This window comes from Takifugu rubripes, chromosome 1, assembly GCF_901000725.2.
Source record: "Takifugu rubripes chromosome 1, fTakRub1.2, whole genome shotgun sequence".
Taxonomy (NCBI): domain Eukaryota; kingdom Metazoa; phylum Chordata; class Actinopteri; order Tetraodontiformes; family Tetraodontidae; genus Takifugu; species Takifugu rubripes.
The window spans coordinates 10216245-10229935 of NC_042285.1; the positions used below are offsets into that span (position 1 = coordinate 10216245).

General features: G+C 43.4%; 1 protein-coding gene across 5 annotated transcripts in view; it reads left to right on the forward strand.

The window, feature by feature from the left end:
- cpped1 (calcineurin-like phosphoesterase domain containing 1) overlaps window positions 1-13691 on the forward strand; it is a 35601-nt gene that overhangs the window by 9384 nt on the left and 12526 nt on the right. For 4 of the 5 annotated variants that reach the window (XM_029835432.1, XM_029835437.1, XM_029835440.1 and 1 more), the window contains exons 2-5: window positions 2584-2802; window positions 9859-10031; window positions 10851-10973; window positions 11045-11177. In XM_029835432.1, the coding sequence (XP_029691292.1) occupies window positions 2649-2802; window positions 9859-10031; window positions 10851-10973; window positions 11045-11177 (583 nt within the window). In that variant the 5' untranslated portion in view covers window positions 2584-2648. Of the gene's footprint in view, window positions 1-2583; window positions 2803-7538; window positions 7744-9858; window positions 10032-10850; window positions 10974-11044; window positions 11178-13691 lie in introns of those variants that run through there. The other variant, XM_011604776.2, reaches the window with a different exon arrangement.

Here is a 13691-nt window from a genome sequence, read left to right on the forward strand (position 1 = left end):
GAAGCAAATGCCACCCGAGATGTTTTTATCTTAAATAATGATTCACTTGCTTTCCAGCAAAGTATCTGAGAAAAGTAATAAATTCTTGTTTTAAGTTGAGGAGCCACAATAAATCCACATCCTCTCATGGGGGCTTTGAGATTTAATTCTTTATTTTCCATTTCTCTCTCATTTGCTTTCCTAGTTTACATGTCTGAGAGAGAAGGGTTGAACCACAGTTCAGGCAACTGTTGCATGTTCCCATGCTTCTGTATGGGCCCATGTGGGTTGAATAATAGACCTGACTTGCTTATGTGACTTTACATTGAATTAAATGTGCAATTAAAGCAATAATTAAATGCATTATTTCAGTCCCAATATAGATTTAATCTATTTCTGTTAACCTTAACACATAGCCTCTGATTGCCCCATGGAAATGAAATATATTTGATACTCTTCTGTCCTCACATTGATGTTCATTGCAGCTGTCTGCACATCTGCACCTGCTTGAGCCACTTGCTATCATTTTTCTGTGTGTAGATATTGAGATGACAGTATATTTATGCTGTAACGTACCACCCTGTGAAATGGGCAAAGCAGAATGAAGTGGGGAGGGGTAAGCAATTTCTCCAATAAGTAAATATGTTTTACATATTTTTTTTTAGTGCATAATGGAAAATATCTTGGCTTCATATTTCAACAGATGAGTTGAATCAATTGCTGAAAACAGTCGACAAGCAACCTTATTTGAATTGATTTGCTAAATAGTGGCGCAAAGTGTTCAAGGACACGTCACAGCTGGACTCTCAGCGGCGATGAGAGTTAGGCAGAGACACCAATCACTTTTACACCGTTGAGGTTTGCCTTCGGAAGCCTTGGGCTACCTGGACACGCCAACCTGGAATTCAGAATTCCAAAGCCGCCTTTACTATCAGACCTTCCGTCTGGCTGCAGGCATTCTACAGTAATTGGATAGATGATGGTAATCAAAGAAGTACAAAGTGTTTTCTGCTTGTGGTTGAAATAAAAAACGTCAGTTACAATTAAGCTGCCGCTCGTCAGGGTTCCCAAGAGCAACACACTTTTTTTATTTTTCTATCGCCGTGCTTCATTTCTCTGGCGAACAGAATTATCATAAATTCATTAGGGAGCGAGCTACGTGGGGAGCATGCTAAGCACCGGGAGATGCAGAGCCACTAGTAGCCCCTGCTGAGTGTTAGTGAAGGGATTTGTGTGGAATGCAGATGCAGACTCTCCACAGCGGCAGCACATAAATGCATTGCTGCCTCCACTTCCTTTGGATGCTGAATTAGTGGAGCAGGAAGGGTTTTACACCTCCTCTCTGAATCTGTCCATTTTTGGACCTCTATAGGGGGATCAATTTCCTGTGCACTTCACGTCAGCCCTTGTCAAACCCACAAGCTGAGCAGTGTCGAGTGTCTGCTTCCATTGTCTGCATTATAAACCAGTGTGCTGTGAATGAAGACCGGGGAGTGATTAGATTGTGAGGCCTCTCTGTTACATAATATCAGGATTATGTAAAATTGAACCTTCTCTGCTGTTTATTCATTCTCCAACGTGTAGCCTTTTGTTAATTTTTTAAGCACTGGTTACACATGGAGTGATATCTGCGTGACATCCCTCGCCAGGCTTCAGGGCCCATTTCTCAATCCTAACAGCAGCACTTTCTTCAAGAGTGCTTTGCTTCTACGTGACACCCTCCCGCTGGGGTGATGAAAAGCATTTAATGTATTTTTTTTGTGCAGGTGTTGACTTTAAATTGTAACTCAACCCCTAGGTTTAGGTTGACATCTTAGCTGGAATTAAAAAAAAAAAAAAATCATTGATCATGGGAAGAGCTACTGACTAAGTTCAGATATGCGCCCCCACCTCAAACGACACTCTTGAACAAACAAAAGGGGGGAAAAATCATAAAAACACGCATCAGCACTTATTACAGTGTAGAAAGTGGCTCATTTTTATGTGGGGGAGGTGTTTTGCAAACAGTGGCGGTGCATGATGAAAGCTGCCTCCAAATATCAGCGGCCTCTATCTCAGCCATTTGCAAATTCTAAATGTAATAGCTGGGTTTGATCCCATAGAGGGCAGTCACATTTTTACAGCAGAGCAAGTGCCTGCTACCCTCTATACTGCAGACGCCGTGCATACGTTTGAGAAGATCAGCCCCAATTTCCTGTTTCTGATCTGCCAGGACTAAACTTCAAACCTTTTAAAACGCTATAATGTTGGAATCAGGTCAATGGACACAGTGGATGTTTCGGGTTCTGGGGCGCATGTCATATTTTCTATCCATCGCTCCGTAGCATTCCATGAAGGCTGGATTGGTTTGGGATTTGGGGAATGTGGAGAGAAGATCAAAGCCTTGGTTTATTCATTGTACTATACCTTTAAAACGATTCACCCCTTTTATAAACTGTATTATATATGCTAAATAAAAACACTTTTATATCAAGTTGGTGGGAAAAACTGAGTGCTATTGGAATGTTTAAGAAAGTAGTGTGTTAAAATGTGCAGGACTGATTGATTGGCTGTTTATTGCAGGAAAATATCAAATGCATCCTTGTGTTCCTGTTTCCCACACAGCTGCGGAGCGTCAGTGGTCGGGACCCTTTTGCTTCATCCAGGCTGCGGACCCTCAGCTGGGGTTGATGAAAGCCTGGAGGGACAGCAACTGCGACAGCGACGGGGACGAATGGGCCGAGGAGGTGGAGCTCACCAAGCAGGCCGTGGAGGCTGTAAACCACCTCAGACCCAGGCCCAGGTTCATGGTGCTGTGTGGTGACCTGGTCCACGCTCTGCCAGGTAGAGGCAAATCTGTTGTCAGTCGGATTAGCACCCAATATGTCATTTTAATGCAAACAAAGAGTTAAAGAGGCACTCCTATCAGCTGTTTGATGTTTTAGTAGATTTTTAAGGACTTGCCCTCTGGGAGCGGCGCACTTGTTTGACTCAGACTGAAAAGCCAGCTGCTTGGGTTTAAATATGGATGGTATTGACACAAAGAAAAGTCACATGTGCATGGAATCACTAAACACTCTGTTACATCTGCCGTCACGAGTGGAAAGTGTCCGTGGCAACGGTAGTTACGTGCTGCTGTCAACACGACAGATTTCAGAGGACCGTTTTTCTTTTCATGACCAGTCCTGAAAATTGAGAGATCACTCAGAGTTTTACATTTTAAAATGAATTCCGCGATATAGGCCAGTATTTAGCAGATCACGAGTTTTGTAGCCGTGTCTCATAAATAAAAAACATTAATTTCATTAACTTTGTACTCTGAATGTTTAAGGCACCGTCAGCTGATGTCAGCTGATTTCATAACCCGTGATCTGTTTAAAGCCTTAAGTCGTTTTGTCGTTCCCCGAAAGGTGAGTTAGTACTGTCTCTAAGAAGAGAATCCAGTCTGACCAGCTTTATTAAAACTTCTTGTGATAGATTTTTGATTAGGAAGGGCCATTATGCTAATGAAACTGCTGAAATCTGATGTGATTGAAATTCACAGATTTGTTTGAGACATAATAGGCATGGACCAAACAAAATGGTTTAACCATTAAGGCCACTTTCTAAAGACTGTGTGTTTTATTGCAGTAAAATACCACCTTTGCACCATGATTACTGCATTCTTAACAGTGGTGTGAGATAGTTTTAAATGAATGCACTCCGAGAAGCTTTAGCGTGGCTCATCTGCAGATTATTGCTCACTGAGTGTGTAAATAGCATGCTCCCTTATGACACAACTTGATGTTTATCTATGAAATTGTGCATCACTTCTGGCTATTGCCAAGTGAATTTCAGTTTGTTTGGTTTGGATTATCTATTAATGAAAGCAACCGTCCTCTGAATTCCTGCCCAGTTCTAAAATAGTGCATGTTGTTTAATGTACTGCTGTAATCTAAGTTTGTGCCATATAGACAATAACATTGGAGGTGTACAGTTAGGCATTAGCGTCATTACTCCCACGGTTTGTCTGCGCTGTCTCGTCCCCACAGTATGACTGCTAGAAACACATTCAGGCAAATTCACACATGGGTTGTTTTTTTATAAGCTGTGGTTTAGTTCACTCTCGTTTTAGTCAGCACACATGTTCCAGAATGCAGTCTGGAGGAAGCTGCCATCACATGTTGTGCCCATATCAGGAACTGTTAAGTGCAGCACATTATTAACGTCACTTTTGGTTGTATATAAATGTTGACACCCGCATGGATCGGAGTCTAATGTTGTCGAGAGCGTGCAGGGTAGAGGAGCAGAGGCACCCTGCTCAGAAAATGATTCTCTTTAAATAGTTTTAATTTAGTCACCTTCTACATGTTTGCATAATTTGACATCCTAACTTTTCCACTTCCTGTGTTAATGTCTCACTAGACCTGAATAGGTTAATCCAACCCATTCAGTTTTAAAAAGAAAGCACCCTACACAAATCATCTCTCAGGTCAGGGAATTACACCTCCACCACCATCACGTTAAACACTGGTGTGCCCTAAGGATATGTGCTGAGCCCCCTCCTGTATGATCATGACTGTCAACCATCCAACGGCATAATCAAGTATGCAGATGACACAACGGTCATGGGGTTGATCTCCAACGATGACAAGCAAGCACACAGGAGGGATCCTCTACTTCCTGAGGGGAACTCCTGACGTAATGCATCACATCGTGGTACGAAGGATACCATAAAACGGAGCAGAATGCACGGCAGAGGGTCATCAAGGCAGCCCACCATCTTTCCATGCTCCTACCCACCAGCAAGAGATACAGGAATATTCATGCCCAAACCACAAGATTTAAAAAAACAGTTTCTCTCCCAGAGGTGTCAAACTGTTCGATGGATAATAGGTCACTGACGCCTCGCTTCCCCCATTCACACTCCCACATGCAAACACACACATGCACACACCTATAAGTGCAATAAAAACTGTACAATTAACTAACTTTTGTGCGATACACAACATCGAGACCACAGACATTGTGCGTGCTGTAATTTTTTTGTTTTATATTTACATTGTTGTATTGCTATATTTGTTATTTAACTGGGTGACTTATTTGTTACTCATATTTTATTCTATGAGTATCACAGTAATCCCGTTGTGGAGCCGATGACAATAAAAAGCCTTGAATCTTGGTCAGTACTAATAGTCCAGACTCTCTACAATAAACTACATCAATAATAAGGGTAATTATTGTTGAACTGTGTGGTTTTTTTTTTTTGACTGTCCTTGTTCCCTGTTCCTAAAATTTTAGGGGCAAACTGTTAATACTGTATGCAACACTGTGTTTGTTTGGGTGAGTCACGGAGCCCTCTCTCATTTTTTGGGGGGACACAAAGGCCATCTTTTTTTAGCTATACTGACGCCAATGTGCAGTACTGGAGATGTCGCCCTCGGTCTGTAAGTGTCAGAGTATTCTTAGCGTCTCTGTGATTACGCTGTCTGTACGGATATGCCAATGGGTGCCATTCCTTGTCCCCATTTCCCCCCTTCTCTCCCATCAGCCACTTGTAGGTCATAGTAAGATCCATTACAGATCAGCATTTGGACAGTAGATGGCTGAAGTATTGGGTTGGACCACATTGCCTCGAGGGGCTATAAAAGGCATCATGCCAGCCCTCGTTACTGTCACCCCCGACGGAGCAGGTTGTGCGTGCCATCCTCATTACTCACCCCGTCCGTCACTTGCCTGGCAACCAGGCCGCCACCGCGTACACAGGGAGGAAAGACACATTATAGCCGGAGCTGCTCTTCCTGTCGCTCGGCTGACATTTCCTCTTAAACTGTTTATTTACAATACAAAATTGAATGGTTGGCGGTCAGGGGGAGCCGGCTGTCAGCCTGCATTGTCAACACTGCTGCCTGTTGGCGACAGGAAATTGGCAGCTGTATTCCTGCTTTCGTGGACTTCACTCACTGTCTTTCACGTTGGCTCTTCTCACATTTTCCTCTTCTCGGGCTCCCTCCACTTTGTTTTTCTCCTTCACGTGTCTGTTCTGTTCAGGAAAATTTCCCGCCTGACTAGCTTAATTTTGCACGTCTGGATTGCTGTGGGATACTGCTGAGACTTGTGATCCGAGTGGCCAAAGCACCTGGTAAGGGTGGCCACAGATACATGACTTCCATTATAGTTGTAATTTTGAAGTGTAGATGAGAAGAAGCTACATAGTTATGAAACATCACTCTACTAAAATAGATATTAGGTTTAAAAAAAAAAAAACTTTTACCCAGATGGGGAGGAGTTCATGAAAACCCCCAACTGTGGTCCCCCACTGTGGTCCTCCAAGTTTCACCCCCACCCCCCACCCCCAAACAACGTTACATAACATGTTTCATTATAAAAGTGCCGGCCACCCCCCGGCTCTATTCAGTGCCAATCCCCAAGAGAAAATAGTTCGTCTCAAGGACTTCTTTCAGTCCTGTCTTTCCCCTCACTCACTCTCACCCGTCTGCTTCTTTCACATCTGTTCAAAGCTGACAATTGAAGAGGATAAAGAGCGAGAAGGAACGTGCTGGCAGATACAGCGCTGATTAGATTAGAGAAACATGTTGGCCTTAACTATCCTAATGAGCACTACAAAGGATTCAAGCTATGTCTCCAGGGCATCATGAGGGATGCTAACCATGATACAGTGGGAGCAATCAAGCACACGTGTGCATGTGCATACGTGCACGCGTGGGTAAAACTCTTTGAGGTTAAGTAGAGGTTACCTTGGGACTTCTGTCCCTGTAGCCCTGGTGAAGTGTCACCAGGGGCTGATAAAGTTTGGATCATAGTGGGATTTGGAAAGAAGACAAGCGGTCTGATATGGGATGTTGTGCTCACGTGATGTTTGAAGCTCTTTGGTGTGGAGGGTTGTTTGTTCTGCACCGTAAGAGATTCTTATCAAAGGTTTCTGAAGTGTGGAAAGTTTTTTTCAGCGTTTGAGTGGCCACACACCAGTGTGATGAAACCATAAAGTCCAATTGGAGACGTGATGGAGTATTCTGATATGAAGACTATTTGAATTGAATATTATAACATGTAGTTCAGCAGCTCTGTGGTCAAAGATCCCACAAACACCAGTGCACACGACAGACCTCATCTAGAATCGGATGACGTTTCTGAAAGGCACTTGATCGGGGCAGCGTACAACTTTCCACCTGTCATACCAGCAAAACTGAGCTCATTGCGACATCAACTTATTTTTAATCCCTTTGACATTGCCCCAACAATTTGCAAGTTCTTCCAAAAATGAGTATCTGCCTCCATGTTTGATCTCAAGTGCAGATCTCAGTGTGGGCCTGAGTGGACAAAAAAGTCAATACCAAAGCAATGCTGCAAATAACAGTGACTAAACCCTGCTCCAGAGTCGGTTGGTTTTATTTTAGTCTGTGCTGACGTTGTCACCAGGATGCTACACTTTGTGGTATCAAGCTCTACTACCTGATTAGCTTGTCCGAAAGGTGAGAGGTTACATTTGGGATGACTTCATCGTAGCTGGCACATTGTCCCAAGCTGCTGGCTGCTGCTAGATCAGCACAACCTGTCAGCACCAGTTCACAGATGAGTCACAAATAACCCTCCCCATGCTCAGCGCGTTGTGTAATGTGTTTGACAGCGAGACGCAGAGCCAGTGCTCGGTCTGGACAAGCGGCCTTCCGAGAAAATGGGGAATTTTTATAGCGTTGGACAGGCTGAACAATATCCCGACGGGATTTGTAAAGCTCAAAAGTTTCACTCTAATTAACCCAAGTTGCAACTCGGACAGAGACGGAGGTGAGCTGCCTTACTGTGTATTTAATTTCATCTTTTTCGTAGCTCTTAATATCTGTAGCATTTGATTGCAATCATCTCCATCTTATTTACCACTTTTTCAAATTTGTCAAACTAAAGAATACAGGCTGTTGTCACTTCTGACCTGATGGAAGAGAACTGTTATTATTGGGGATGGGGTGTGAATATGGATATTAACTCAACACCATCAGCTAAAGTATAGTGTAAATAAACAGGCCAGACTTTGAGGAAGATGTATGGGTCCAAACAGTGCTCACACACAGGGCCCTAATAGTGTCGTGCTTCTATCCCCACCTCATTCATCTAAAGGCAGAGGTCCTAAATGCAGATGGATGGAGCACTGGATGACTGAGGATTGCTCTGCGTTGTGTGGCGCTGAGGGATGATTCATGGATATTGCTGTGTGAGTGGCTGGCTGGCATCTGGTGGTGTGAGTAAGCAAAAGGCAGCACCCCTGCGTCCCAAGAGGACCGTGCTGGAGAAAGCACAGACATGTTTGTGTCCTCTTTTCTTGTGTGTGCTCATGAATAAATGGTTAAGATTGAGGTTAACAGCAGGGTAAGTTGTGAGCTGCGGCTGAAGCAAATTGCCTCAGCACTTTAAATGACGACCTTTTCCTACGCAGCTTCTTGTGTGTATTGTTTTGGCAGCACTTGAATACTTTGATTGTCCAGTCGAGTCTACAGTGAAAATACTGTGACCCTAGTTTTTATGCTGAAGACATCACGGGCCTAACCCCATCCCTCAGATCATTAATCTGTGAAGTCCTAATCCTAAATGGGAACACTGTAAATTAATAATTGTGGCTAATATCCCTAATGTTTCAATGGAAAGTTTGAATTTATTTAATACATTTAGCTGTCATCATTAGCCACTTAGAGGATTTACTACCCCTCTTCAGTCTTTTTTGCTGTATTCTGGTTTATGTTAGTAAATGAATAAATTTATTTTAAGCAACATCTACATAAAAATGCACAGTTTGATGTCTCTATTTACTGAACAAGGATGGAAACCAATTGAGGGCTTTAAATGACTCGGCAAACAAATGGTGAGGTTTATAGTACAGTGATATATTTATGCGCCATGCTGGTCTGTATTGTGCCTTTATGTTTTGTATTCCAAAAGTATGTACCCTTCAGTAACATACAGTAGATAGCATTACCATTGTTGTCAACCTACGTGCTTGTTACTTCCTGGTCAGTGGTATCGTCATCACGCTACGAGATGGTGAATTGTGTGTTTTTTTATTTCTTTTTCTTTTCATATGCTCCTTGCTATCATTAGCATTCTAACCACAGAGAAGTCATTACTCTCAGGCTGAATGGGAACACAGCAGGAATATTGCCCAACAGAATCTGTTTTACGGAACACAAAGGGCCTTTTTGTTGCACTTTGTGTTTAAGCACATGTCTGTGTGTGCTGATTTGATAATATAGAGTCTGGCAGTTCTGGCTTAATTGCAGAAGCACCAGCTAGACAGGTGGAAATGACTTTTTGCTCTCCTACGTGGATGCAGCTTAAACTCTGAGAGATACAAGATGTTCTCTTGGAAAAAGACTGTTATGCAATGAGACCTTCTCAAACATCCAAGGAAAACCTGACTTCAAAAGTGGGCTAGAAAAATAATTACTTACACAAGTAAAGAAGGAGGAAACAGGGAGGGGAAGATGGAGGAATCATTTAAGAATATTGGCTGATGGGGCTGTTTGATATCTATTTTAAATTATACATTAGGTCTAAGTGTCTTTGCCTGTTGCCTTCACTGGGACTAGATTAATTTAGCTCAAAACGCTTCCTTCCTTTGTGCAGATTCTCCTTTTTATGAACTCCAGATCTTAGATTTTAGTGCTGCTGACCAGAACTGAACAACCCTGAAGTCTTGTTCAACCAAATCCCTTTAAGAACATCAGTGGACCCTAAAAAAGCAGTAACTCGCACTTTGCTTTACACACTTCTCTAACCATGGCAAAAACCAGTCAAGCGTTTCAGCAATACATTTCTTCCTTCCTTCTCTTGTTTTTTTAAAAATGTATTATTTTGGTATATATTTCTCTGTATTGTTTATCTATTTTAGCTTACGACCTTTGCTCTTTCCAGGCAGTTCCTATAAAGAACTGCAGGAGCGCGACCTGAAGGCTGTGTTGACTGGAACTGATCCCTCCATCCCCCTGGTGTTTGTCAGCGGGAATCATGACCTGGGCAACACCCCAACCCCCAGTTCTGTGGAGCAGTACTGTAAATGCTGGGGGGATGACTATTTCAGCTTTTGGGTAAACTGTCACCGCATCTCATACATTTCCAGGAAATGAATTTGAGCCACATGAATGTTAATGTACATTCCATATTGTAATGTAGGCTTTTAATAGAATTATTATAAGCCCTTAAAGCTCAGCTCTATCGGTAAACTTCCCTTTTCAATTTATTTTATGTCAACATAAAAGATAATTGGCCTTTTTTTTGTCACCGTTTCTGCTTTGTTACTGTCTAGATAACTTTAAACAAACTCAGCTAGACACAGATTTCCACAAATTGAGAGCCAGTTGTTAATTAAGTCTCCACTAAATTAATTTATCAGCATGGTAACAAACAGCAGTTGCCACATTCTGTGCTGCTCACCTGTTCTCACAGGCTGATTACTCATGAACGCAGGTTCAAATGACACTTAATTAAATTATTATGAGATAATCGTACAGGGTCCTTCCACAAAACAGTGGAAGTATTTAAGACATGACTATAGTGTCACTTTCCAGTTGGAGAGATTTTAATAAAATACTCCATTTACCAAATGCGAATTATGCTGATTTCATTTAGCGCTCTTCCATTTTCAGGGGCTCTACACTTGAGTTCAATCTTGATTATATTATTTCAAGGCCACTGCTGCTTGTACCCAGTCTAATACAGTACCTGGCTTTACCCCAGACCACTATGAGGCTGTGAGCTCCACTCCAACCCACTGCTCCGCACACACTCACCTTCCCTCTGGCACATGTGTGCATGAGCTGGTCTGGGGGAATTTTGAACAGCCTAGTTTATGTTGCAAATGAATATCCAAAGAAAAATAATAAATGAGAAAATGTTTGCGCCCGCAGGTGGGTGGAGTCTTCTGCCTGGTCCTCAACTCCCAGTTTTTCTTTGATGCCATGGCCTGCCCCGAGCTGAGTAAGGCCCAGGAGGCCTGGCTGGAGGAGCAACTGAGCAGAGTCACCACCATGGTAGAAACAATCCTATATCAGTGTGACTGATGGTGACATTCCAGACATCATTGTCCCTGTTTTCTCTTCAGGAACCCAAACCCAAACACATCCTGGTGTTCCAACACATTCCTCTGTACATAGAAAGCCCCAACGAGGAAGACGACTATTTCAACCTGCAGAAGGCGACTAGAAAGCGTCTTCTGGACAGGTTCAAGCAGGCAGGTAGGACAGAACGGTGAAGGCATTTTGTAGTAGTGACTGAGAAAGTCTAATAAATTAATAAAATTGTTCCTAATTCTCTGGTTTACATGAGCCTCAAGATAAATCTATAGTTCTGATTTCAAAAAAAGAATCAAACAAACCAGGACACCTAAAATGTCCTTTTCACTACTATTCCTGCTGAAGCACATTTAACATACCAATCTATTTGAATTCAATTAAAAATTCTGTAAGAGTAATTTCATAATTAGGGTCCATTGTTGTCAGCTAACAGGAGAGCCTGGTAGAAGGTTATTGAAAGAAAGTTTCACAAGGACAATAATGAAGTGTTTTGGCTATAACTTCTTTTAACCTGGAATGAATATCATGCCCTCATGTGTCGTCTGCTGAATACACCTCCATTCAGGCCTTTAAGTGACACAGTCATTATTCAGTTCAATAGCTGCTGGTGGGACAACCTCTTGTTATATCTTGGTCCTCTTGCTCATGCCTAGCATCTACCAAACTACAGTAGAGTCAAACCACACCATGCTAGTGTATCGTCGACCCAACAGAGAGGACAGAATGAGCAACTGAAGGGGCTGTCACATCCAAATGATAAAACCAAACAAAAGTGTGTTAGAGGGCAGATATCACTCACAGATACCCCTTTAAACAGAGCCCATGAGGCCGCCATGCCCTCACACACTGGGCCAAAGGAAGACCGGAGGAGGAGCTATTAGACGCGGGGATGGTTTTAGGTAGATGAACTGCATTTGGGTGCAGTACATCCTTAAAACTATCACCCATTTTCTTCGCTGCGTTTTCAAGGCGAGAGGAAGAGCCGTCTTAAATTAAAGGAACTTCATATCAACTCAATTGGCTCAAATGGGGAACCACAAAGAGCCCCTGAGACCAAAGCCGAATCCCATGAGGGAAAACTTGGGTTCGTTACATGTCTTAACCTGTGGACTCGCTTTAGGAATCGCATGGTAAGAGGGCAAGCACCTAGTGTCACGCCATTAAACCCGACATGTTAGGCAGAAATGGATGCCAAATAATAAAGGAATTTTACTACATCCAATATCAAGCACTGAAGAGGAAGAACGTTTCAGTCCGGACACCACTGCTCAAACACCTGCAATTTGTAGACATAGAGGCTTCTAGTAGACGATGTCCTCGCACTGTCGACTGCTGAGACCACATTTCGGGCAAACCGGTTGCTAATGAATCGGACCTTTGAACAGGTAGGCTTGTTGGCATCACAGTTCTGGTCTTGGATCAAGCGCCTCTGCCCTCTCTGGGAGAGGAGCTCCCTGCAGAGAGGAAGCTGCCAGGGGCTGTTTGCCAGCAAACTGATTATCTCCACCTACCCTGACTTTGCTGGCCACCAGAGAGCCATGAGGATCAACGGGAGCCCCTGCTGGTGCACCCTCTCTGCTACCAACTAAATCATTTTCACTGGGAGACATACATACAGCAGTGTGTGGGGCCACAAATGTGCCAACGCGTCCATCCCAGGGGTATGCTGCAGTCCGTTAACGAAAAGAACAGGGGGCAATGGGTGTTTGCCCCGGAGCCATACAGATCCACCAGAGCCAAAACAGCTCCATATCTGTGCCACCACAGATGGGTGCAGCATCCATTCTCTCACTAGAGAACTGCCTGTGGAGAGAAGGTGTGAGCCCAGGTGCAAGAGCCCTGAATCTTGTGTTTCTCAGAGAGACAGAAAAATGAGCATTGCACCACAGCAACAGAGAGGGAGACAGTTTCAACAGAGAACCGTTGTTTTGTCTGTCCTGGTCAGAGCATGAATGCCTTTGTGATGGAAATGTTTCAAGTCAAAAACGGCTGCTAACAGGTCCAAATAGTTCACGTGGATTCTTTGTTGCACCACAGTCTCCACCTCTCTAGTTGTCGTGCCGTCCCACAGGGATGCCCACTCTGCCAGGGACACATCTGCGGACATCGTTGTAAGATTGATAGTTTTGAAACAATCATTATAGCACTCAGTAGATGTCTGAGCATCAACATCCTAATCCTGTAAGTTTGTAGGAATCTATTTAAAACTCACAGACCGCGAATAGGACCAAGTCCTCCCCCTTTCTCTGGAACAATGAAATAATGGCCACTGTTTGCTTCCGAACTGGAAACAACTCACAACTCGCTCTTTTCTTCAAGTTGTCTATCTTGTTTCTCTACTCCTGCTCCCTTGTTCCCAACAACTCTTATCTCCAACCGTGTGGAAGCAAAGGGGCTGAGCTGTGAACTCTAAACGATAGCCCGTGGCAACAGTCCTTTCTACCCAAGGTGACGCTCCGTATGCGTGCCAGTGAGGCAGGTGAACTGCCAACTCGCCCAACTCCAGTACAATGAGTGATGGACTGTGTGAAGTGCCTCTCGGGATTCGATTCCTGAACAGAATATAAAGGAGGCCTTTTTAGCGGGAACAGATGAGGGACAACAGTGTCTTCCTGGTTCATAAGTCCCTTCTGAGTCAATCTTGAAGCTAGGATGACTGAACTTTCTCTAGGCTAC